The 26545-nt window shown below is 42.5% G+C and overlaps 1 protein-coding gene across 3 annotated transcripts in view; it reads right to left on the reverse strand.

Moving 5' to 3' along the window:
- Positions 1 to 289: 289 nt before the first annotated feature.
- LIMK1 (LIM domain kinase 1) overlaps positions 290 to 26545 on the reverse strand; it is a 71608-nt gene continuing 45352 nt past the window's right edge. For 2 of the 3 annotated variants that reach the window (XM_070735097.1, XM_070735098.1), the window contains 9 exons: positions 23212 to 23395; positions 20640 to 20726; positions 19730 to 19861; positions 17662 to 17721; positions 16427 to 16492; positions 11126 to 11273; positions 8938 to 8993; positions 6805 to 6962; positions 3309 to 5274 (listed from right to left, as the gene is read on the reverse strand). In XM_070735097.1, the coding sequence (XP_070591198.1) occupies positions 5112 to 5274; positions 6805 to 6962; positions 8938 to 8993; positions 11126 to 11273; positions 16427 to 16492; positions 17662 to 17721; positions 19730 to 19861; positions 20640 to 20726; positions 23212 to 23395 (1054 nt within the window). In that variant the 3' untranslated portion in view covers positions 3309 to 5111. Of the gene's footprint in view, positions 1127 to 1179; positions 2283 to 2827; positions 5275 to 6804; positions 6963 to 8937; positions 8994 to 11125; positions 11274 to 16426; positions 16493 to 17661; positions 17722 to 19729; positions 19862 to 20639; positions 20727 to 23211; positions 23396 to 26545 lie in introns of those variants that run through there. The other variant, XR_011557581.1, reaches the window with a different exon arrangement.

Here is a 26545-nt window from a genome sequence, read left to right on the forward strand (position 1 = left end):
TTCTTCATTCATTCATTCATTCATTCATTCAAGTTAGGAAGTGGCTTGATAATTGTTATTAGGAGACGAGAGTTGCAAGCTTGGCAAGTCTCACCCCACATCGATGATGTTGACGTTGGCTTCCTGTACCAAGGCATCACAGGGGTCATAGTTAAGGTTTGCCCATTTCTTAAGAATGGAGGAAAAAAGGAGTGGATCCAGATCAATGAATGCCAGCAAAGGGATCTGAAAAACTTTCAAACACCCTCCATAAAAATGTCATCAAGAAAATCAGGTAGCTAGAACAAGGGAGTGGAAGGACTTTTATTATTTCCATGTAAATTAATTATACATCACAGTTTTGTGAATTCTGACCATTGTCATCAGAGAGGGCATCACATTTCATTTTTCAAAGTGCGTATAAATGTTTCACAGTCTTTGTCCAATTCATGGTCCCCCCCTTAACACTTCTCCTAAAGACAACTGAGGCAGAGTGATATTAATATGATAAACTCCCCAATTCACCAAGGTTGACGGAGGGAACAAATACAATACAAGCTCTTCAGTTATGTGACAGAGCAATGATCCTGAGTACAGCAATGACGGGCTACACAACCCCCAAGTGTGCCAGAGTTGTGTGGAAGAGCTGCTTGACTCAGGAAAACAGCTCACCTGCAGTACCTGAAGAATGTGAAAGAATTGGGGGAACAGCATGGGAAACACATGGAAGATGGAAGGCAGACTCCCTAAAATGAGGAGCAGGATAGGAAATCAGCGACTTTGCGGTCTATAACAAGATAATGACAATGACAGTAAAACATGGTCTTAAAACCAACATTTCAGGCCTGAGTTTAGAACTTCTAAATGGGTTTTAGGCCATCAGATAACAAAGGGACCCTCTTCTCCAAGAGACATGTTGAACCTGGGAGAAATGGATTCCTTTTTCACCTTCTACTGCAAACCTGCAGCCTCTCTTTGTTTCTTGGTAAAACCACGAGAAAAGTGTCTTTTACACATAGCCATAGTTGGGAGACACTACATCAGGCTTGGAATGTCATGGTCTCCACACAAGTATAAATGCAACATCCACACTTTGGGTCACAGTTTTAAGTGGCTGTCAAAATTCTTCAGGAAAAAAACCCAATTTCTATAGATGTACATAGATGTACATAGAAAAAAACCCAATTTCTATAGATGTACATAGAAGTGGCAATGGAGCAGAGATGCTTGCTTATAACTTCCCTGTGAAGATCATTCATAAAATACGTAAGGTCTGCTTCTTTTGCGAAATACACGTCCCCAAAAATAGGGAGCATTAGCCTTTTCTAACAGATGCTCATAAAGTGATGTATCAGTCTGGAAGCTTCAAAGATATGCAAAATCAAAATTTAAAAACATTTTTCTCCAAATCTAGTACACAGAGGTGAGGTCCATTACTCTTAAATAGGGATTCTTCACTTAGTCTTGATTCTTAGATGAACGGACGTAGGTATCGGGCAGGCTTTGTTGATAAAAAGCAGAAATATTTGAAATTTCATTTCAGGTCAGAGTTTTGTGCCATTTCCTCAAACCCTTCAAATCATCCAGTGAGTGTTATGCATACTTTCAGTTTGTGACAATACAAGAATCTGTTTTCCAAATTATTTTAGATTTAGTCCCTGTAACAATGGTGGGTTGCTACCGGTTCGCCCCAATTCAGGCGAACCGGTAGCAGCGGCAACAGCGATAGGCTCCGCTCACGCACCCGAACATCATCATGGACAATCTGTACGTGCACAAATGCACACACACACAGCTCCCAACAGGTAGCAAAGGTAAGTGAAACCCATTACTGCCCTATAACAATGTGGTTCACCAAGGGACACTCCACCCCACTGTAACAACTGCTTCCAATTCCATGTATTTCAGGATTTAGAAGCTGCATAGTTACGCATGCACCATGGGTTGAGGAGAACTGCTTCCTACTACTTCTGAATTTGCAGAATTCCCTATTTCTAAGCAAGAAGATCCAGGAAATTTGCCTCTTTTTTTAAAAAAGCCAAGATGTCTGTCTGCAAATTTGGCACATAGGAGATTTAACAAAGCTGGACCAGAAGTCTACGGAGGGAATTCATTTTGAGATTGTAAGGAATGTTTACTTTCTTCATATTTTCCTCCTTCTTAAAAAAAAACAAAACCCCAAAACCCAATGATAACTATAACCCGGCCTTCAATTAAAATGAAAAACATGCTGGTGTTCCCTTGAAAAGAACAGGACCCCATTGGAAAGAGTTTAAGAAGATCCATGTGGTCTCCTTCAGCAGCTAACTAGACCAGTGATTTTCAACCTTTTTTGAGCCGTGGCACATTTTTTACATTTACGAAACCCTGGGGCACACTGAGTGGGGGGGAGGGCGGCTAAAAACAGTTTGGACAAAAAAATTCTCTCTCTCTTCCTCCCTTTCGCTCTATTTCTCTCTCCCTCCCACTTTCTCTCCCTTCCTCTTTCTTTCTCTCTCTCTTTCCATCCCTCTTTCTTTCTCTTCCTTCCTTCCTCTCTTTTTTGCTCTCTTTCTCTCTCCCTCTCTACCTCCCTCTATGTCTCTCTGTCTCTCCTTCCCTCCCTCTTTCTCTCTCTCTCTTGCTTTCTTTTTCTTGTTCTCTTTCTCTCTCTCTTGCTTTCTTTCTCTCTCTCTTGTTCTCTTTCTCTCTTTCTCTCTCTTGCTTTCTTTCTCTCTCTCTCTCTCTTGCTTTCTCTCTCTCTTTTTTCTCTCTCTCTCTTCCTTTCTCTCTCTCTCTGAGCTTCGCGGCACACCTGACCATGTCTCGCGGCACACTAGTGTGCCACGGCACACTGGTTGAAAAACACTGAACTAGACAACCAGAAGCCCAGAAACTGACTTTTCTTACCAGCACTAATAATCAGAGGTAGGTTGTCTCCAGGGATTTCCCAACTGGCATGGCTAAACTCCTTCAAGTCTTCCTGACTGACACTTTTGTACTTTGGTTGCACAACCAATGTTTATCCTGGGTCCTCGAATGCCAGGAAGAGAGAAAATAGTCTATTTTCCCCCCAATGGCCACCCACACTGTTAGTATTGAAAACCCAGTTTTCATGGTTCAGGTTCTGACAAATGCACTCTCAGGAACTGAAAAAGCTCCATTCATTTTCCCCAACCCCACTTCTAAAGGCCATCAAGCCAATCTCCTGTTGCACTGAATGACACAGGGATGAGCCTATTCCCAAATAACAATCTGAATGGCTGCTTCGTGTCCACAAAAAGCTTGCGTGATAAGGAAAAAAGCGAGGCCTGTTCTTCTTCTGCCTGTGACATACAAGGTTTTCATACGCAGGGGTGATTTATTTATTTATTTTGGCACAAGAGGACATTTAGTCCCGTAGCCCTGCAACCCAGAAGGGTAAGTCAAAAAATATGGTCTCTTTAAGTTGTGAGGATCCTTGGAAAAGTTGAATTTAGCTGGTCCAAAGGCTCCTTTTGCTGCTATGCTGATCCCCCAGATGGAAAACACCAGCTGCCCATTTCCAGGTGAGGGTCCAATAATGCCTGCTTATTCTTATTGCTGACCCTGGTGCATAGATTAGCTCATGCTTCTCCAATCTAATCCTTTCCAGATGGGTTGGAACTGCAACTCCCAGAATACCTTTGTCCGCCTGGCCTCCAGACCATTGGCTAAGAATTCTGGGAGTTGCACAGTTCTGGAAGCCATGTTGCCTGAGGAGTTCTGGGAGTTGTAGTGAAAACAAGTCTGCCTGGCATTGGTCTGAGGAAGGCTGGGGAGTGCACATCCTATGGTTCTAAACTGACCCTGGAAAGAGTTGGGTAGATTTTCAAGCTATGCAGAAAGATCTCTCTTTGGAATTAGTTGTTTCCTCCACTTTCTGTCCTTCTAGAAATCCAGCCATTTCCAAGACCTGACGGCATATGGGTGTATGCACGTGCACACATACATTATTAAATCTTGCAACAAAACCTTAACACGCATTTGGATCTCGGGAGTAGGCAAGCAGTTTAAACAGGGTGGTAATTTGGAGCAGAGGAGGGTAAGAGGAGACGATTTCAGCTCTACCTTAGAGCCTCTCTCTCTGGGGCAAACTGCCTGCTTAGGAAAATAGTTTTTCAACACCAAAAAAAGCAGCCTTGGACTTTATGTACTCCTGCCAAACAAGGAAGGAAGAAGCTAAGGTGTGCACACAGTGAAACATGCACACAGCACAGGTGGGTGTTGACAGAGCTACATTCACATAACAGATTTCACCTGGTTATCGGATTGAGCCATTGTGTGCGTGCATGTGGATTTGCACAATATTTCGACTTCAAATGAATCAAACGGGCTGGGTTTGCATAACATGCCAAGCTATATGAAAATAAAACCCTAACCGAGGTTAAGAATAGCGATAAGCTCAGTATGTTGTGCAAATACAATCTTCAGCCCACTGGGCAAAACATGTTGTGTGAATGTAGTCAGACACGGGATCCAGGGAGCGCAAACATCTGCAACAGATCTCTCAGTCTTGCAAACTTCCAAGGAAAGGCTGAGCACATGCTAAGCACACGCCGAGATGCCCGTTGCCTCTCTGCAGAACAAGGAAGTGGGGCTCGAGAATCCAAGTATGCAACTCCACATATAAACCCCAAGGCACCACTTTATAGGACAAAAGGTCTGAAAGAGGATCTGTAGAGGTGTATTGGGGGGATGGGAGGGGGACAGGGTAGCAGCCCCCACCTTAATGCCAGCTTGTGAGCAGCCGCCAGCTGATGACAGAAGCTTATGTGCTCAGCGGGGCGTGCAAAGCTTTCCGCAATCCGCAAAGTGTAACGAGGAGAGAGTCAAGGGTCCCTCGCTTCTCCCCCACTTTGCGGGAGGCGCAAGGAGAAGGATGTATTCACAAGGAGTATTTACAAGACCCCGGGCTGTCCCCAGGCCATCTCTGTGCAAGCCAGGCACAGGACTCATTTCCCCCCGAGGAAGGAAGCAGGGAGAACCAGCTCCCAGTAGCTCTTTCCAAAAAGCAGCTCTGCCCAGTGAGCTGCCCGCGGCTGGTGGCAGGGCTCAGCAAGAGAAGCTTTTCTTCAGCCCAGCTCATACCGAGGCATGCAGGCTTGGGGGCGGCTGGCCTGCCCCTGCTGTCCTCATTCCGACACTTCTGTATGTGCACACAGTCCGCTCTCAGCTCGCCGGTGGGTCTCCCAGAAGGCCCGGTCCAATTGCTCCAGCTGTGGACTCAGGGGGAGTTGCATAGCCAGGTGCATGCGGAGGGCTTCCAGCCACTGCTCCAACCGACTGAAGGAAGGCCTGGGGAGAGGAAGAAGAAGAGCGTGAAGAGTGGTTTGCTGGATCAGTGGTTATTGATTGATTGATTGGATTTGTATGCTGCCCCTCTCCGTAGACTCGGGGTGGCTAACAACAATGATAAAAACAATATGTAACAATCCAGTCCAATACTAAAATAACTAAAAAAAACCTTATTATAAAAACCAAACATACATTCAGACATACCATGCATAAAATTGTAAAGGCCTAGGGGGAAAGAGTATCTCAGTTCCCCCATTCCTGACGGCAGAGGTGGGTTTTAAGAAGCTTACGAAAGGCAAGGATGGTGGGGGCAATTCTAATCTCTGGGGGGAGTTGGTTCCAGAGGGCCGGGGCCGCCACAGAGAAGGCTCTTCCCCTGGGTCCAGCCAAGCGGCATTGTTTAGTTGACGGGACCCAGAGAAGACCCACTCTGTGGGACCTAACTGATCGCTGGGATTCGTGCAGCAGAAGGCAGTCCCTGAGATAATCTGGTCCGGTGCCATGAAGGGCTTTATAGGTCATAACTAACACTTTGAATTGTGACCGGAAACTGATCGGCAACCAATGCAGACTGTGGAGTGTTGGTGTAACATGGACATATTTGGGGAAGCCATGACTGCTCTCGCAGCTGCATTCTGCACGATCTAAAGTTTCCGAACACTTAAGTTAAGTTTGGTTCTTGCAGACTTAATCTTTGCTGCAGAGTAATTATCATAATGACATCCTTCCAAGGTGGATAAAATGGGGACCCAGATTGCTGGGGCAATAGGCAGACTCTGTAAACTACTTAGAGAGGGCCGTAAAGCACTATGAAATGGAATATAAATAATAACAACAACAACAAGAACAACACACAACAACAACAACAGAGTTGGAAGGGGCCTTGGAGGTCTTCTAGTCCAACCCCCTGCTTGGGCAAGAGACCCTACACCACTTCAGACAGACGGTTATCCAACATCTTCTTAAAAACTTCCAGTGTTGGAGCATTCACCACTTCTGGAGGCAAGCTGTTCCACTGATTAATTGTTCTAACTGTTAGGAAATTTCTCCTCAGTTCTAAGTTGCTTCTCTCCTTGATTAGTTTCCACCCACTGCTTCTTGTCCTATTCTTAAGTGCTTTGGAGAATAGAAACATAGAAATACAGAAGACTGACGACAGAAAAAGACCTCATGATCCATCTAGTCTGTCCTTGGGAGCAGCAAAAGAGCAGCTGAACCTCTCACAGTCTGAATTTTACTGGAAGTTTGGAAAAGCCTTAATCTAATGTTTCTCAAACTTGGCAACTTGAAGATATATGGACTTTAGCTCCCAGAATTCCCCAGGCAGCATGCTGGGAATTCTGGGAGTTGAAGTCCACACATCTTCGAAGCTATCAAGGTTGAGAAACACTGGCTTAATTTGTCCTTCCAGGCTGGACCATCTGCCCTGAAGAAGACTCATCCCTTTCTCCAAGCCACATCTCCTCTTATCCCCATTTCTAAGGGATCCCCTGACTCAAAGGTCTGACATGTCCGTTTCAACTTGCTCACCGTTTCTCATGATCCAAATCACAGCAACAAACAGCGATAGGAAAGAAGCTGGGAGGACAACTGGGAGGACAGTAGCGGTCCAGGAAGCCTCGCACATTGAGGCCAAAATCCAAGGTTCGAGGCAGGTAATCAGGGTCAGCGCTGACCCTTCCAATGATCTGTGCAAAATAAAAAAAAGAGTTGTTAGAAGCTTCTCTGAACTGATCTAGCCTTGATTAACAATCTAGAACTGTGATAGAAACATAGAAGATTGGCCACATGACCATGGAGATTTCTTCAGACAGTGCTGGGATAAACATATATCCATCCTAAGATAAAATACAGAAAATAGTATAAGGGCAGACTAGATGGACCATGAGGTCTTTTTCTGCCGTCAGACTTCTATGTTTCTATGTTTCTATGTGCTGGCTCTTCAACTTAGAAACGGAGATGAGCACCGACCCTAGAGCCAGAAATGACTAACACGCATGGAAAAACATCCAGATGACCCTTAGGTGGCAGTTCTAAAATGTTCTTCAATGTTCTGCATCTGTCTGCTGCCATCTAGTGATTGTCTAAATCAGTGTTTCTCCAACTTAGCCACTTTAAAATGTGTTGATTTCAACTCCCAGGGGAATTCTGGGAATTGAAGTCCACATATAGAAAGATAGAATATTGACAGCAGAAAAAGACCTCATGGTCCATCTAGTCTGCCCTTATACTATTTCCTGTATTTTATCTTAGGATGGATATATGTTTATCCCAGCCATGTTTAAATTCTGTTACTGTGGATTTATCAACCACGTCTGCTGGTCGTTTGTTCCAAGCATCTACTACTCTTTCAGTAAAATAATATTTTGTCATGTTGCTTCTGATCTTTCCCCCAACTAACCTCAGGTTGTGCCCCCTTTTTCTTGTGTTCACTTTCCTATTAAAAACACTTCCCTCCTGAACCTTATTGAACCCTTTAACATATTTAAATGTTTCGATCATGTCCCCCCTCTCCCCTTCTGTCCTCCAGACTATACAGATTGAGTTCATTAAGTCTTTCCTGATACGTTTTATGCTTCAGACTTTCCACCATTTTTGTAGCCCGTCTTTGGACCCATTCAATTTTATCAATATCTTTTTTTAGGTGAGGTCTCCAGAACTGAACACAGCATTCCAAATGTGGTCTTGCCATCGTTCTATACTTCGGGATCACAATCTCCCTCTTCCTGCTTGTTATACCTCTAGCTATGCAGCCAAGCATTCTACTTGCTTTCCCATATCTTGAAGCATCTAAGGATGAGAAACTCTGGCCTGGATTCTTACAGCTCAGATGCCTTGATCCATATACCACACCAGGTCCTGATTATAACCAAGATTCTCCTTTTCCCCCCCTTACTGAAAACCATATCACTTCCGGTGTAATCTACCAGAGTTGCATGCAACCACATTTAAAACTTAAAACAAGACAAACAGAACAATCTGTTTCCCCTCTTTTTTGCCGTTCCAGTTTTTGTGCTTGCTTCTCAAAATGAGGTTAAGATCAACAACTCTTTAAAGCAGTGGTTCTCAAACTAGGGGTCGGGACCCCTTTGGGGGTCGAACAACCGTTTCACAGGGGTCGCCTAAGACCGTGGGAAAAGACAAATTTCCCATGGTGTTAGGAATTAAAACTTCTATTCTGGCGCTTTGGAACATATTTTTACAATCTGACCAATCAGGCGTTTACAATGGGGGTGTCCCTCTGACCTTTCTGCCAATCATCTTAAATCTCTGTTGGGAGAATTGGCGCTAGACTTATGGTTGGGGGTCACCACAACATGAGGAACTGTGTTAAGGGGTCGCGGCAAGCATTAGAAAGGTTGAGAACCCTTGCTTTAAACAATGTAAGAACAAGGCTAGTGAAAGCTGGCTTCAAGCATCTGTCAAAACGCTCTTTGGAAATGTTCCTCTAGATCAGTTTTTCCCAACCTTGGCAACTTGAAGATATCTGGACTTCAACTCCCAGAATTCCCCAGCCAGCATTTGCTGGCTGGGAAATTCTGGAAGTTGAAGTCCAAATATCCTCAAGTTGCCAAGGTTTGGAAAAACTGCTGTAGATTTCTCAACAGAACCATCTAGCAATCTTTCTTTCCTCCTTGAATGGTTTATGTTGTGGGGACTTGCCTCACAAAGGATGATGCCAAAAGAGAAGACGTCCACTTTCTCATCATAACTTCTCCCTGCAAAAAGATGACAAAAGGTGAAAATAACCGCATTTAGCTATCAGGCCCAGACATCCTAGCCAGGGATGGGCTACTGTTTGGAGTTGGTGAGTGAGTTCATCTAGAATTTGTAAAGCAACTTATGGATGCTCCCACAAAATGGCCTCTGTTATGTACTGAAGTAAGTGCTAAATTAATATAGCTGCTGCTGATTGGCTAATGAAGCGGCGGCAGGTTTGAATGCCTGTCATTGGCCCACAGAGCTGCCAGGAACTCTTAAAAGCAGTTTTTCTGCAACTCGCAGCCAGTTCTTGTCAGAGCCTTTGCTTTTAAATAAAGTGCTTAACTCACTCTTGGTTTGTCTTTATTTGCTCAGTGTGCCAATCTAACAGCTTTCTTAAGGATCCATGAGCTCTCATGACAATCAATTTTTTAAAATTTATTTTGTTCAATACACAATACATATAGAAGAGAATAGACATGAAGTAATACAGTGGTACCTCATGATACGAACCCCTCGTCTTACGAACAACCCGAGATAGGTTCAGAAAATTTTTGCCTCTTCTTACGAACTTTTTTCTTCTTATGAACCCGCCGCCGCCGAGAAGCCCCGCCGCCCGGCTGTCGCTTTTTGAAACAGCCGGGGGGCTTCCCAGCGTCCTCCTGAACCTGAACACCAAACCCGAACTTCCGGGTTCGGCGTTTGGGAGGCCTCCGAGAAGCCCCCCGGCTGTTTTAAAAGGTGACAGCCAGGCGGCGGGGCTTCCCAGCGGCCTCCCGAATGCCGAACCCGGAAGTTCGGCAAACGTTCGGGTTCGGGAGGCTGCTAGGAAGCCCCGCCGCCCGGCTGTCACCTTTTAAAACAGCCGGAGGGCTTCCCAGCAGCCCCCTGAACCCGAACACCAAACCCGAACTTCCGGGTTTGGTGTTCGGGAGGCCGCTGGGAAGCCCCGTCGCTCAGCTGTCACCTTTTAAAACAGCCGGGGGGCTTCTCGGCGGCCTCCCGAACGCCTAACCCGGAAGTTCGGGTTTGGAGTTCGGATTCAGGAGGACGCTGGGAAGCCCTCCGGCTGTTTCAAAAGGTGAGAGCTGGGTGGTGGCGGTTTTTTTTTCCCGTTGCACGGATTAATTGATTTTACATTGTTTCCTACGGAAAACAATGTTTTATCTTACGAACTTTTCGTCTTACGAACCTCCCCCTGGAACCAATTAGGTTCATAAGATAAGGTATTACTGTATATATATAAAGAAAATATATAAAAATAGAGGAGAAGATATATGAAAGGAAGAAAATATATATGATATATGAGATAAGGGAAAGACAATTGGACAGGGGCCGAAAGGCACACTAGTGCACTTATGTACGCCCCTTACTGACCTCTTAGGAACCTGGAGAGGTCAATCGTGGATAGTCTAAGGGAGAAATGTTGGGGGTTAGGGGTTGACACTATTGAGTCCGGTATCTGTTCCAAAATAGCTGTAAGTAAAACTGCCCCTTTCTTTGCTGCCCATTTCAACTTAGTTTAAATGGGTCCAGAAAAAATTCCTCCTGTTCCTCAAGGTTATTCCTTCTGCACATTACACAGAGATGGCTTTGTGGACAGTTTCCAAAACAAGTTTCCCTTGTTGCTGATCACAATTAAGTCAGATCTGGTGAGATCTCTAGCCGCTGACCAGTGCCCAAAGCGTGCCTCCCCTTCGGTAAATGGAAATGGCGTTGATACAAGACAGATACAAACTTAGTGTAAACTGCTCCAAACTCGACTGCAGGAAATACGACTTTAGTAACCGAGAAGTTGATGCATGGAACTCACTACCAGACTCTGTAGTATCATCACCTAACCCCCAAAACTTTACCCTTAGACTATCTAATGTTGACCTCTCCCGATTCCTAAGAGGTCAGTAGGGGGCATACATAAGTGCACCAGCATGCCTTCCGTCCCCTGTCCTAATGTTTCTTTTTTACTAGTATCATGTATATGAATATTATTATATCTTTGCATATGACCAATATGTACTTGATAAAACAAACAAATAAATAAATAAATAAATACCTGAGCCAGCCATTCTAGATTCAGGAATTCTGGGAATTGAAGTCCACAAGTTATAAAGGGGCCATCATTCCCCAACTCCGGTCTACCTGAACTTACCATTGATCATCTCAGGAGCCATCCAGTAAGGGTTGCCCACCACGGTGTATCGTTTCCTTCGGTCAGGTTTCTTCAGGTTTGCTAGCTGGTTCTTCTCGTCCACCATCAACCGAGCAAGGCCAAAATCGGCCACGACCACACTTTTGTTCTGTGTAAAGGACAGAAAGAATCTTTTCTCCCCTTTCTTTTAATTATCCGGTGGATTTAGCACTTTCAGTTTGCAATGCTTTAATGCTTTTGGCAGGCCAGACAGTATTTAAGAAAAGAGGAAATACCATTTTTGTTGTTCTCAATGTCATCTTCAAACGATGTGCTTTGTTTTCTAAGAAACACAAATATCAGCTGAACCTTATTATTTTAAATAGTATTTAATGTTGTAGAATGTTGTTTTGAAATGAACTTATTTTATTCTCAATTTATCTACCATTTTTATTACATTAAAAGTGTCGCTACAGTTTTAAAATTAGCTTTGTTTATTTTTTCATGAATGGGGGGGGTTAATTTAACTGAAAAAGACAAAATTCTTGTTATTCTTGTTTCAGGATGTTAACAACTAATGTGTACTGATCCTGTGATAAACCATTATCAGATGTAGTGATGGCAAACCTATGGCACGGGTGCCACAGATGGCACGTGGAGCCCTATCTGCTGGCACACGAGCGTTGCCCTAGCTCAGCTCCAACATGCATGTGTGTGCCGGCCAGCTGATTTTTGGCTCACAGAGGCTCTGGGAGGACATTTCTGGCTTCTAGAGAGCCCCCAAGGGAAGCATTTGGAGCCAGGGGAAGGCAAAAGTTGGGATACAGGTCATTTCCAGCCTCCAGAGAGCCTCCAGGGAGTAGGGGAATCTGTTTTGCCCTTCCCAGGCATTGAATTATGGGTATGGGCACTCACACATGCGCAATAGTGCATGCCTATGCTCTTTCGGCACCCAAGAAAAAAAAAAAGGTTTGCCATCATTGTATTAGAGGGTTCCAGGATTGGGCTTGGCATTCCTAATGAATATTTGTCTCCAGAATCTCCACTGGTGAAATAGGTAGTAGAATAGCTACAGACTTGGAATATCTACAGAAGTGTCCGTGTTGGTAGATGTCAGTATATTTTATCTATTTCCATCCTGCCGAAATAGAAAATGGTTTTGTGAGATAGTAGCTGTAACACTAAAAGTATCCACTCAGTGTATATAAAAGTCAAGGAAGTATTATCATTTGCTATATCTGATACTTTCACATGGTTTTGAGGGGTTTTTTCTTTCAATCTTTACCATTTCCTTTTGGAGTAAGCAAAATTGTGCGAAGCTCAGAAAAAGAGCAGCATATAGTGAGCCAAAAAGAACTTCAAAAAGCTTAGAACTATGTCACCTAAAACACGATTTAAGTATTGCCCACAAGATCATATGCTGCAACATTCTACCTGTCAATGACTACTTCAGCTTCAATCGCAACAACACAAGAGCACGCAACAGATTCAAACTTAATATTAACCGCTCCAATCTTGACTGTAAAAAAATATGACTTTAGCAACCGAGTTGTCGAAGCGTGGAACTCATTACCTGACTCAGTAGTGTCAACCCCTAACCCCCAACATTTTCCCCTTAGACTATCCACGATTGACCTCTCCAAGTTCCTTATAGGTCAGTAAGAGGTGTGCATAAGTGCACCAGTGTGCCTTTCGTCCCCTGTCCAATTGTCTCTCCTTATCTCATTTATCTTTTCTTCCTTTCAAATATGTTCACCTATACTTTTATATCTTTTCTTCTATTCTTTTCTTTATTTATATTATTACATATCTATTCTCTTCAATGTGTATTATGTATTGGACAAAATAAATAAATAAAATAAATAAAAAAGTGAGATATGAAAAAGAGAGAAAAATAAGTCTAATTTACCACTTATTGCAACCATAACTCTCTGTCTTTCAAATCCTTTTGACTCCTCCACTCATACCTTACTGTTTTCATTTTGCCATTCAAACCTTGTTCATTCTCTCTATCGGATTAAACTATCTCGATAAATTCCTTTCCCATTGAAATTCATTGTTGCATTCAATCCATGTGCATTCAGAACCCATATATTTTTGTTTTTCTGGTTGTCTACCCTGTTTTCAACTTTTCCCCTTTCATAGTCAGTTCTCATTTCCACATAACAAAGTGGGAAGAAGTGCAGAGAGTTATTTTCACTTCTTTGTTTCAAATATTAATTTCTTGAACCAAGCTTCTGCGTCTGTCATTAATTTCTTGTTTGTAGTGGCTCACTTTCTTTCTAACAGCATCGAACATTTAAACATTTCTCCATCCGTTGTTTGTTAACAAAAAAGACTGACTCCAAGTTATTATTTATCAGAAACACTAGTCCCTAAGAATCTGAAGCCAAAAAAAGCAAAACGACATCTGGAAATGTCATGCAAACCCCTGTAAATGTTAACCATTGCTTTATTTGATAGATAATAATGTACATGGCATGCATTTTGCCTGATCCCCACCCCAATGAATTTTTAAAGTTTTACTTATGAGACACGAGTTGCACAATTATTATTTTAGGAGGCTGAAAGTATTGTAAAATTTGAGAATCCTGATATGAAGAGAGGCTATACAAGCATCAGATGCAGTGGAAATCAGGAGATTTAGGCAGTTCACATGAGTATAAAGATTTATTGCAAGTTTAAGCTCTCTACAAAAATCTGAGCTACTAAAGGTCAAGGAAAATGAACAGGAATTAAGAAGGCGTTCAAAGTGGGCTTGGATTTAGATCTATTGTGGGTGTGCAGAGATTCATGACTTATGACTCGTTTGACCCGTCCCTAAATGGGTATGCTTCCAAAAGCTGATCAGAGTTACTGTAATACATTTTCTAAATTTTTAGAATTCAATTAGAGTATAAACTAACCAACCAACTGGATTTACAGAACATATTACATACATCCTTCAACATCTTGAATCTCCAATGACCTACACTAGGGTCCTCTTTGTGGACTTCAGTTCAGCATTCAATACCATCATACCGGACATTCTCTTAACCAAACTAAATCAGCTAGCAGTACCTGAACACACGTGTAAGTGGATCACAAGCTTCCTAACAGACAGGAAGCAGCAGGTGAAGCTAGGAAAAATAACATCAGATACATGTACAACTAGCACAGGTGCCCCCCAAGGCTGTATACTCTCACCACTTCTCTTCTCTCTATACACTAATGGCTGCATCTCAAATGATCCATCTGTTAAACTACTGAAGTTTGCAGATGATACAACAGTGATCAGACTCATTCGAGACAATGGTGAATCCGCATACAGACGGGAAGTTGAACAACTATCCTTGTGGTGTGACCAGAACAATCTAGAACTGAACACATTCAAAACTGTAGAAATGGTGGTAGACTTTAGGAGAAACCCTTCCACCCTTCCACCTCTCACAATACTAGACAACACAGTATCAACAGTAGAGACCCTCAAATTTCTAGGTTCTATCATATCTCAAGACCTAAAATGGTCACCTAACATCAAAAACATCATCAAAAAAGCACAACAAAGAATGTTCTTTCTGTGCCAGCTCAGGAAGCTCAAACTGCCCAAGGAGCTGCTGATACAGTTCTACAGAGAAATCATTGAGTCTGTCATCTGTCTGGTTTGGTGCTGCAACCCAACAGGACCGACACAGACTTCAGAGAACAATCAGAACTGCAGAAAAAGCAATTGCTGCCAACCTGCCTTCCATTGAGGACCTGTATACTGCACGAGTCAAAAAGAGGGCAGGGAAAATATTTACTGACCCCTCGCATCCTGGACACAAATTGTTTCAGCTCCTACCCTCAAAACGTCGCTACAGAGCACTGCACACCAAGACAACTAGACACAAGAACAGTTTTTCTCTGAAAGCCACCACTCTACTAAACAAATAATTCCCTCAACACTGTCAGACTTTCTACTAAATCTGCACTTCTATTCTACTAGTTTTTCTCATCATTCCTTTCACCCATTTCCTCCCATGTTGACTGTATGACTGTAACTTGTTGCTTATATCCTAAGATTTTTATTAATATTGATTCTTCATTGCTTATTTGACCTCTATGACAGTAATTAAGTGTCGTACCACATGATTCTTGACAAATGTATATTTTATTTTATGGACGCTGAGAGCATATGCACCAAGACAAATTCCTTGTGTGTTCAATCACACTTGGCCAATAAAATTCTATTCTATTCTATTCTATTCTATTCTATTCTATTACGCCTCTGGACTATAACAACCAAGCTAACCACAATTGCATCTCATTAAGTTTAGCATGTGATACATATAAAATCACTAACATTTTAAAAGATCTAGTAGTATCTTTACTTCTTGCACACATCCCACTATTTTATTTAGCCTTCATAAAAGCCGAATCAGGGGTGATGCAATAGTACTGAATGGATATCACACTGAAAGTAAAGAGCTGCTCACAATCATTCCAGAGTGTAGAAAATGGAACAACGGGGCAAATTCTCATTTAAATGTTACAAAAAGGGTTTTTTTCAAAAAAAATATTAAAAGCAAATTTGGTAGTGGAAGCATTAATGAAATAGCAGTGGATTTTTCTTACTGAGTGTTTTCAGCAAAATTTGACAGCCAATTATCTGAAATACTTTAATCTAGATTCTAGCAGTGGACAGGGATTTAGGCTGAATAGAGTTGAATAGCCTAACCAATTTAGGCCAAGTAGCCTAAATTCAACCTTGGCTCCTTGGCACTGGCTAGGGAATTTGGGGAGTTGAAATTCATAAATCTTAAAAGTTGCCGAAGTTGAAAAACAATAGCTTAAAATGGTTTCTTCCAAGTCTATAATCCTCTAATTTTGTATACAATTCCCTCTCCCAGCTTTCAGGAAGATAAACCACAAATCAGTCTTGGATTAAATTCTGCCTGCCCTTGAGAAATCTACCTGTTAATTTGTTAAAAGTGTAGGAGACAATACAGGGAACAAACCTGAACTTGGCTACTAGTTCCAAGTTCTCACTTTCTATTCACACAGTATTGTAATCTGAAACAAATCAGAGATTTGGAACAAATCCTGCATCCTAAAATGTCATATAGTTTCACAAATTAGAGATTGTTACATTCAAGACCTATTTGTTGTTTTTAAGATGATGTTCTTAAAAATTAAGGATACCCTTCATAACTTACCTTTTCAAAATATGACCAGCAACATTTTCTCCTTGCTTTTAAAATCATTTTTAGTTTTTAAAACTCAACATATTTAGCAAACCAAAGAATGCAAATAAAACTTTAATTAATGAACGAATTAAAAGTTTGACCAGTGCTGGCTTACTTCTCGCACAAGGCAGTTATGTGTATTGAGGTCCCTGTGAATGATATTCATAGAATGGAGATAAGCCTATAAAAAGAAAAGAGAACAAAAGGGGAAAAAAAGAGTTAGCAATTTTGTTATTCTTCCATAATTCCTTTTTTTAAGGGATATGGTTAACTTCACTTTATCTAGCAGGGCTAGATGCTCTTAATACATATAATGCTCCATTTTATAGGAGGCTGAGTTGTTATTTTTGAATGAAACTTGACCTATCATAGTCCTTGAGTTATAACTGCTCACTTAGCAACTGTTCAAAGTTACAAGTTTACTATCCTTATTTATTTATTTATTTATTCAATTTTTATGCCGCCCTTCTCCTTAGACTCAGGGTGGCTTACAACATGTTAGCAATAGCACTTTTTAACAGAGCTAGGCGATTGCCCCCACAATCCGGGTCCTCATTTTACCCACCTCGGAAGGATTGAAGGCTGAGTCAACCTTGAGCCGGTGATGAGATTTGAATCGCTGGCCTTCAGATCTATAGTCAGCTTCAGTGGCCTGCAGTACAGCACTCTACCTGCTGCGCCCCAGCTTATGACCCAGATTTGAAGTTCAAATGATTACATGACCAAACTTCAGATCCTTGGCAACATGGCTATATTTACGGCCATTTGCACCATCCCACAGTCATGTGATTATATTTTAGTACAGTTTTGCTGAAAACTGGCACTTCCAGGTTTTGGCAAAATTGCACCCATAGTCAACCATTGATTTGTCTACCGATATTAAGTGGCATTCGCTTAACAACCTCAGATTCACTTAATGACCAATGCAAAAAGTTGGTAAAATTAAGTTGATCAAGCGACCACCTGTTTCATGATATGAAACATTTTGAGTGCATTTTTAAAATTTTAACCAAATCTATTTCACCCACCTTATTAATAAGCAAGTAAAAGTGAACCCAACTGAAGCAGATTTGGAAAGTTCACACAATCTAGCATTGTGTTTACAAGAGTGGTCAGTAAGTTAGTCTGGAAAGCTCCTGAGGAACATGCTTTATTATTTTTACCAGGCCTATGATGCCTCGAGTTACGGAGGCTTCATTTGGTGAGCAGTTTTCATAGATTGCTGACATACTTTTAAAGGTTAGTGAATAAGACAGGAAGGAAATTTTTAAATGATTCCTGCAAGATGCTTTCCTGATGTACCCACAGAATTGCTGGCTCAGTCTGCTGCAAATTCATGCTCGTACTCACCATCCCTGAAGCGATGTCTTTTGCAAAACTGACCCGCTGGCTCCAAGGATACTGACTATCCTGGAAGAAAAATGTTGCTGGTGAGTGCAGTATTTGGAAAAGTTGGGGTGAAACTTGTCTGGAGCATAAAAAGAACATAGGAAGAGACATGCTGATTCAGGCCAAAGCCCATCGAGTCCAGCATGACCCACCAATTATACATGGGGATCTTGAGCAGAAAGAGAAGACAAAACCCTCCCTTTCCCTTGACCCCCAACAAATGGTACTCAAGGGAATTCTGCCTGCCTCAACCAACATAGACATGGACATCCGTTTCAATAACCACCGATACCCTTGGCATCCATGATTCTGTCTAATCCTGCCTTGAAACTATCCAGACTGACAGCTGTCACAACCTCTTCTGGAAGTGAATTCCATAAACCAATGACCCTCTGGGTGAAGAAATATTTCCTTTGATTTGTCCTCACTTTCTTACCTATAGAAACATAGAAGACTGACGGCAGAAAAAGACCTCATGATCCATCTAGTCTGCCCTTATACTATTTTCTGTATTTTATCTTAGGATGGATATATGTTTATCCCAGGCATGTTTAAATTCAGTTACTGTGGATTTACCAACCACGTCTGCTGGAAGTTTGTTCCAAGGATCTACTACTCTTTCACTAAAATATTATTTTCTCACGCTGCTTTTGATCTTTCCCTCAAATAACTTCAGATTGTGTCCCCTTGTTCTTGTGTTCACTTTCCTATTAAAAACACTTCCCTCCTGAACCTTATTTAACCCTTAAGTTACCTATGAGCTTTAGGAAGTGCCCCCTTGTCCTAGTATTTGTTCTGTCTGGGTTCCCCCAGACGTCAACACCAACTAAAAAGAGTATTCAGACACGCTGGTAAAAAGCAAAGTCATTTTATATCTTTGAAAACAAACACAGATAACAAAAACTGTTCTTACAAACTGGAATGCTATGAAGCTTCACAGAAGAGTCACGACGGCCAGACAATACAACAGGCTTCTTGCTGGCACACACACCACTGTAGATAATAAAACCCACGCCTCTCCCAAGTTTTCAGCCTTCGAGGCCACAAGCCAGAATCAGAGACACCAAGGATCGAAGCAAGGTCACAGGACTCCCAAAAGATAACTCTCCACAATACAGGAAGGGCGGGCCTGCCTTTTCAACCTTTCTGAGGAGAACCACACCCAAACCCAGCTGTTGCCTATTAGGGATGGAAATACCTGGCTAATTGTCCCCTTCGTTGTGCTGCCCTTCTCTGCCTCATATCTATGATGGCTTGTGCGTTCTCATCTAATGACTCCAGGCTACTCGCTGGGGAGAGCTCCCCCCCGGGGGTCTCAGGCTGTTCTCCCTCCTCCTCGTCCTGACATTCCTCTTCCCCATCTGCCTGGTCCTCCTCCTGTTCCTCGTCCTCCCCCTCTGAGCATGGAGCCGGCAGAGTTCCAGCCGTTCCCTGAGGAGCCTCAGACTGAATCACAACAGTATTGTGTGATGGAGAAAAGAATTTATCCCTATCCACCTTCTCTATCCCATGTATGATTTTATACCATGATTTTATCAAATACCAGTAGCAGGAAAGAGACTTTGCATCCTTTTCATGACTATGTTCACAAAACACATTTTAGCTGGATACTGAATTAATCATGTTTGTACAAAATCAAAAACCTAATGGAGTATTATTAACTAAGCTTAGTAGATTGTACACATGCAATTGTGAGATCTTCATTAAGAGCACTCAGTTCAGCTTCAGACCTGAATGGGATTATATTTCACTTTGGGTTTGGTAGCCACTTGATACTCTCTAGAATTCAGTCTGTGCTCAAGCAGCAGTGTTTTAACATGCAGTGCAGTGTCAATTACACCAATGATGTTAAGTCATAATACAGTTTGCTTGGCCACAACATGCTACATGGAGCATAGCTATTGTGTTTTATAAACCCTGGCTTACTGTGCTGTGTGAACCCAGCCAGGTTGGCTCTGCTGCTGTCCCTCCCATTGCTCAGATGCTCAATATTCTTACATTCAATCTGATGGGGGTTCTATGCGCTCACCATGCTCTTAATGATCCCACGAAGGGTGCCTCCCTTGATGTACTCCGTGATGAAGTTCAGCCTCTTGTCTTTGTAGAGGACTCCAATGAACCTCAGCACATTGGGATGTTCCAGGCAGCGCATTACCTTCACCTGAGGAACAAAACCACAAGGCGGTTAATTCTGTACTCCTCAACATCTCTTGTTGTTGACAGGAAATGGCATACAACATCAGGAAAAATTGTCAATTTTGTAAAACATTGGGCTACTACCTGCTTGTCTGTAAACACTCTAGCCATTTCACAAAAAGGGGAGTCACAAAATGAAAGATTTTGGCAAATATTGTGAAGGAACAGCTTGTCATAGAATATTATAGAACAGCATACGCTCTGTGTGAAACTTAAACCAGAAATCCTTCCTTACAGTGTCAAAACAATAGGGATCACCATATACCAGGGGTGTCAAACTCGATTTCATGGAGAGCCACATAAGGGCTGTGTTTGACCTCATGGGACCAGGGTGGGCAGGGCCAGCTCGAAATCACTCGTGTTGGGGGTGCCTGTGGTGGCCCGAGTACTCTGCCAGAGAAAACGGGCCCCCGAGCTCCATTTTCGACTGCGGCAGCTTCCTGCAACCCTCTGCCAGTGAAAATGGTGCTTGGGCGGCCCACTCGCAGCCCTCCCAGCTCCATTTCTGCTGACAGAGGCACCACAGCCCAGTCCTTTGCTGTTTCCAGGGTGGTTCCAAATCTGGCCCTCGGCCTTGAGTTTGACACCCCTGCCATATATATTTAAAGAAGAGGGACACAGATTTAAATTAAATTAAATTTGATGTGGGGAGTAAAAATAAAAGCAAAAACCTAAATGATACTAATCGGAAATCAACAGAAAGGAAAGTTCTCTAACCACTGGACTAAGCTGGAGTAACCAACCTCTTTAAGAAACGTTCTTTGGGTCTCCTCATCGAAACGGATAAGTTCCTTCATGGCCATCACTTCTCCAGTCTCCCGGTGGGTCACCTGATGAAGGAAGCAGATGCCAATTAGGGCTTTGTTAGAGGAGGAAACGTTTAGAATCACAGAATTACAAGGGATTTTAAGAGTCACTGTAATGGGCTGTAAAAATAATCTTGAGAGACAAGAAGAAGCACCACAATGGTCTAATAAACAAAATACAAGTCCAGTGCAGGAATGTAATTTGAAGAAATGTCACAGAATTGACTCATCCTAATTTTCTCTAAGATAAAGGGAGGGAGGAGAGGCACACCCTAACAGGGGTCTCCAACCTTGGCAACGTTAAGACTTGCACACTTCAACTCCCAGAAAAAACTGGCTGAGGAACTCTGGGAGTTGAAGTCCACAAGTCTTAAAGTTGCCCATTTGGGAGACCCTCTTGCCTTAGCTTTTAGTGTATGCATAGACCAATTTTTATTTTCAATTTTATAGGATAAGCAATTATGTTCATGTACCTGCTAATCCAATCTCCTCCTCAGCCCAATGTTTAGAGACTGAGTCACTGAACAATGACTGTGCAACAGTGAAATTCCACCAACAGGCTGGATAGATCGAGCCATAATCTAGATCCAGCTGGTAGAAAGAGCGCAAAAAATATTATGCCTGTCCCTTCTAAAATGTTATCGTTTTTATTGATTTTAAAATAGCGATAAAAAAGAGAAACACAAAGTTAAAAATACATACATAATAAAAAAAAAACATTAAGGGGATTTTTTTTTTTTTTTTAAAAAGTGAACTAAAATACAGCAAAAGTAGGAAGTATACCATTTTAACAGTAAACAGTGATAATTATAATTCAGGTTAATTGTCAAGGTTCCAGGTAGCATCCAAACTAAATACAAGTCCAAGTCAAAGTAAACCTCAAAGTTTCAATTTATTGCCGGAGCCATCCTGGCACCTACACTGGGAAACTTGAATCTAAGTTTCCCACCCAGTTGAAAGTTCACATCCCTTGTCCCTCACCCACAAACCTGTCACATTGCCCACTCAGATTGCCCTCTTCTTAAAAATTTCCAGTGCTGGAGCATTTACAACGTCTGGAGGTAAGCAGTTCCACTGATTCATTGTTTTAACCATCAGGAAATTTCTCCTTAGTTCTAAGTTTATTTATTTTATTTATTTATTTATTATTTAGATTTGTATGCCGCCCCTCTCCGAGGACAAGTTGCTTCTCTCCTTGATTAGTTTCCACCCATTGCTTCCTGTCCTACCATCAGGTGCTTTGGAGAATAGTTTGACTCCCTCTTCTTTGTGGCAACCCCTGAGATATTGAAACACTGCCTATTTATTCCTTTAGTGTAAATGAGTTTCATATTTGATTACACCTGTCTATCTATAGGCAATCTGCTCATGGGTGGCAAGTGCAATCAGTCCTCAATCCATTGAGTAAATGGGGTTATATACTTTTCTTCTCAGTGCCGAAATATCAGTCTCTTGGGTATAGTAGGGGCACAGAGAATGCAATTAGCATTTAACATTTAGATTTATATATGGCTTCATAGTGCTTTATAACTCTCTCTAAGCGGTTTACAGAGAGTAAGCACATTGCCCCAACAATCTGGGTCCTCATTTTACCGACCTTGGAAGGATGGGAGGCTGAGTCAACCTTGAGCCTACTGAGATTCGATCTGCCAAACTGCTGGCAGCCGGTGTTCAGCAGAAGTAGCTTGCAGTACTGCACTGTAACCACTGAACCACCGAGGCTACATTTACATTTTCCACTTGCCACATCCCAAGTGCTTGGTGTGTAATTCTTGCATTGGCTGCCGATCAGTTTCCGGTCACAATTCAAAGTGTTCGTCATGAACTTTAAAGCCCTACATGGCTTTGGACCAGACTACCTCCGGAACTGCCTGCTCCCGCACGAATCCCAGCGACCGATAAGGTCCCACAGAGTTGGCCTTCTCTGGGTCCCGTCGACTAAACAATGTCGTTTGGCGGGGCCCAGGGGAAGAGCCTTCTCTGTGGCGGCCCCGACCCTCTGGAACCAACTCCCCCCAGAGATTAGAATTGCCCCCACCCTCCCTGTCTTTCGTAAACTACTCAAGACTCATTTATATCGCCAGGCATGGGGGAGTTGAGATATTCCTTCCCCCTAGGCCATTACAAATTATGCATGGTATGTCTGTCTGTATGTTTGGTTTTATAATAAGGGTTTTTATTTGTTTTATTATTGGATTGTCACATGCTGTTTTTATCATTGTTGTTAGCCGCCCCGAGTCTACGGAGAGGGGCTGCATACAAATCCAATAAATAATAATAATAATAATAATAATAATAATAATAATAATAATAATTATTATTATTATTATTATTATTAATTCATTCAAAAAAATATCATGGTCTGAATATTTTAACTTTTGTCACACAATCATATTTATACAGCCTACTACTTTTACATTGTTTATTACTTTTGTAAGTAAAGGGCATTGTACAAAATGTATCCTTATTACATCACCAACGAAATGCTGCCTTGATACCAAGCCTGTACCTTAATGGCCTGCCCGAAGCAGCCCTTGCCCAACACCTCGCCATGAATGAGATCCGAGGGGCGGAAGATGCGATGAGAATGGGAGACCACACGCAATGATTCTGAGCGACCAATATCTTTCCTCTGGGAAGAAGGGGAGCCCAGAGAGCTGGAACAAGGTGACTTATCGATGCTACAACTCCTCCTGTGCAGAAAAAGAGAAAGGTTCTTCTCAGGTGTACATCAGGCATGCTCTTCTCACAAAAAAACAGCTTCCAGATGCCCCAGATCAATTTTTCTAGGTTCAGGGAGAAACATGGAAGAATTTCACCATGAACAACTTCCCATTTGCCCTCAATTCCAGCTTAATTAGGACAACACGGCTTGCAATTAATTAATTAATTAATTTATTTATTCATTCATTCATTATTTGGACTTATATACCACCTCTCTCCGAAGACTCGGGGCAGCTTACAACATAAAAGAACAATAGAAAACATACTAAGTCCAAATTTAAAATTAATCTAACTAATCTAAATCCCCAAATCTTTAAAAAAAACCAATAACTCTCATTCAAATAGTCAGGCATACATTCCATTCATTGGCCAGGGGCTAATGTCTAATGTCGGCACAGGTGGGTCATAACCAATACTTTGAATTGTGTTCGGAAGCCAATTGGCAGCCAAAGCAGCCCACAGAATGCTAGAGAAACATGAGCATACCCAGGAAGGCCCAAGACTGTTTGCGCAGCTGCATTCTGCATGATCTGTAGTTTCTGAACACTTTTCAAAGGTAGCCCCATGTAGAGAGGCCCATGTAATTTACCCTCACCTTTTTTGGATTGGTAAAATATTACAAAATGGCCATTTTCACAGGAGTAGACTCTGTGCCTCTGTTAAGGATGGGCAGCCAGATGTTTTGCTGTTGTTGTGAGCCGCCCCAAGTCCCCGGAGGGGGGCAGCATATAAATCCAAATACCGGTAATAAATAGATAGATAGATAGATAGATAGATAGATAGATAGATAGATAGATAGATAGATAATAAAAACAGATTCCTGAGCTCTGTTTTCAGCCATGCCGGCCTCCTACCAATCTCTGCCTGTGAAAACAGAACAGAATCCATTTTCTCTGGCAGAGGGTGGTAGAAGGCACTGCTAAAAAGGGAGCTTGGGAGCCTGTTTTCGCTGGCAAAGTGCTTGGGCCACCACAGATGCCCCGAACACGAGTGACATAAAGCTGGCCATGCCCACTCTGGCCACGTCCACCCCAGCCCCCGAGGTCAAACATAAACCTGATGTGGCCCTCAATAGATCAGGTTTGACACCCCTATAATATATTCCCTTCTACTCTTGAGATCTACTGACCTCTGCTAGGATATAACGTAATTCACAAATTTGAAGTATCTTTACTCAAGTTTCTCTTTGCTCAGAACATCTTTACTCAAGAGTCCTAGAAAATGCAAGCACGCGAATGAGCCTACAAGGAGGAATCTGACATACTTCGGAAAAACACATTTCCTAGGGTGTGTTGCTCACAAACAGATGGGATTGTAAATTATTAAGCAGAGAGGGACAGTGTATGAATAATACACTTATCCCATTGCATCAGAAGTGCACTGAATTCAGTCAATCTTGGTAGGTTTTCTTTGTGGCATAAAGTGGTTATATACCCTCAGTCCATTTAATTCCTTCCAGTCTGGTGTAATGCATTATCTTAGGAAATGAGTTGATTCAGTAAATATATAAAGGGCAATGTGTAAATAAAACCAGCACGGGACTGGAAAATAGAAATGGAATTTGGCTAAGAAGGCACCAACTTTGAGTTTGCCAAGGATTTTGGTCATAGTGGGTCCTTCTCTGCCAGCCTCTACATTTATAATTCCAAGGCTGCCTTCCTCATCCTGATACCTTGTAGGCAGAGGTGGGCTGCTAAGGTGAAACGGTGATGTGTGCTTGTCCCCATGGCTCTGAGCACCTGCATGACCGCACACAATTTCGTTACCTGCCCAGGTGCAGTAGCATAATTGCGCTGGACTCCGCTAGCACTCAGAGCGACAGGAGTGAGCACATGTCAATGTTCTACCTTAGCATCCCACCTCTGCTTGTAGGCTGTCAACTTGGCTGGGGATTTTCTGGACTCTAAGTTCCTTCCCAACACAATGTTCAGGGCACTAGGCTAGGGAAGAGTGCATTATCTATTTTCTAGTTGCATTTCTATAGCACAGTGCTTCTCAATTATTTTCTGTTATGCCTCCCCTAGGAAGAAGTAAACATTTTGCACCCCCCCATTCTCCACCGGGACGATTGTTTGCAATATTCACCATGTTTTCAGTGAAAAAACTCGAGCGGCTTATCAGTGTAATTGGGGTGCAATATGTTTAAGTGACGCCTTAATTTATTTGGCTTCATGCTGTCCTCTGCCAACATTTTTAGACACAGTAAACATACCGGTCTTTCCTCGTCTCCCACCGTAGTCACAGTGAAGCCAAACGCTACATACGTTTTGTCATACTGTATTTCCCCCTCTTACCTTTCGGGAGACTTATGTTTGTCTCATTATCTCCGTCTCTCTCCTCCTTTCTTTTCATCCCTCTTAAATATTTTTCCATGGTGTCTCTTAAGGATTTGTTATCTGCACTTCATATCTCCTGCTCTGTGCTATATGCTATTGTTCGGTGCAAAAAAACCCTACTCCCTGCTGCGAAAAAAAAAGCACGTTCGCCGGGGTCACGTGCCCCCCTCCCCCAGCATCACTCAGCACCCTCCCCTGGGGGGCTCACCCAGGGGTGGGCTGCTAGCCGGAATGCTAAATCAATCAATCAATCAATCAATCAATCAATTAATTAATTGGATTTGTATGCCGCCCCTCTCCGTGGACTCGGGGTGGCTAACAACAGTGACAAAAACAGAATGTAAAAATCCAATACTATAATATCTAAAAACCCTTGTTATAAAAACCAATCATACATACAAACATACCATGCATAAATTGTAGAAGCCTAGGGGGAAAATTATCTTAGTTCCCCCATGCCTGACGGCAGAGGTGGGTTTTGAGGAGCTTACGAAAGGCAAGGAGGGTGGGGGCAATTCTGATCTCTGGGGGGAGTTGGTTCCAGAGGGTGGGGGCCGCCACAGAGAAGGCTCTTTACCTGGGCCCCACCAACCGACATTGGACTCACTGCCATGGCTCAAGAGTGCTTGTGGGGCCAGCACAATTTTGCTTCTGCAGGTGCGTCTGTGTCTTGGCGAGGCTTTTTTGCTTCTGTGCATACCAAAACATGGGCACACCTGCAGCTCCATGCGTGATTTTGCTACATCCACAGGTACAGAAGCAAAATCGCACTGGCCCCGCAAG

The sequence above is a fragment of the Erythrolamprus reginae genome, chromosome 1, assembly GCF_031021105.1.
Source record: "Erythrolamprus reginae isolate rEryReg1 chromosome 1, rEryReg1.hap1, whole genome shotgun sequence".
NCBI lineage: Eukaryota > Metazoa > Chordata > Lepidosauria > Squamata > Dipsadidae > Erythrolamprus > Erythrolamprus reginae.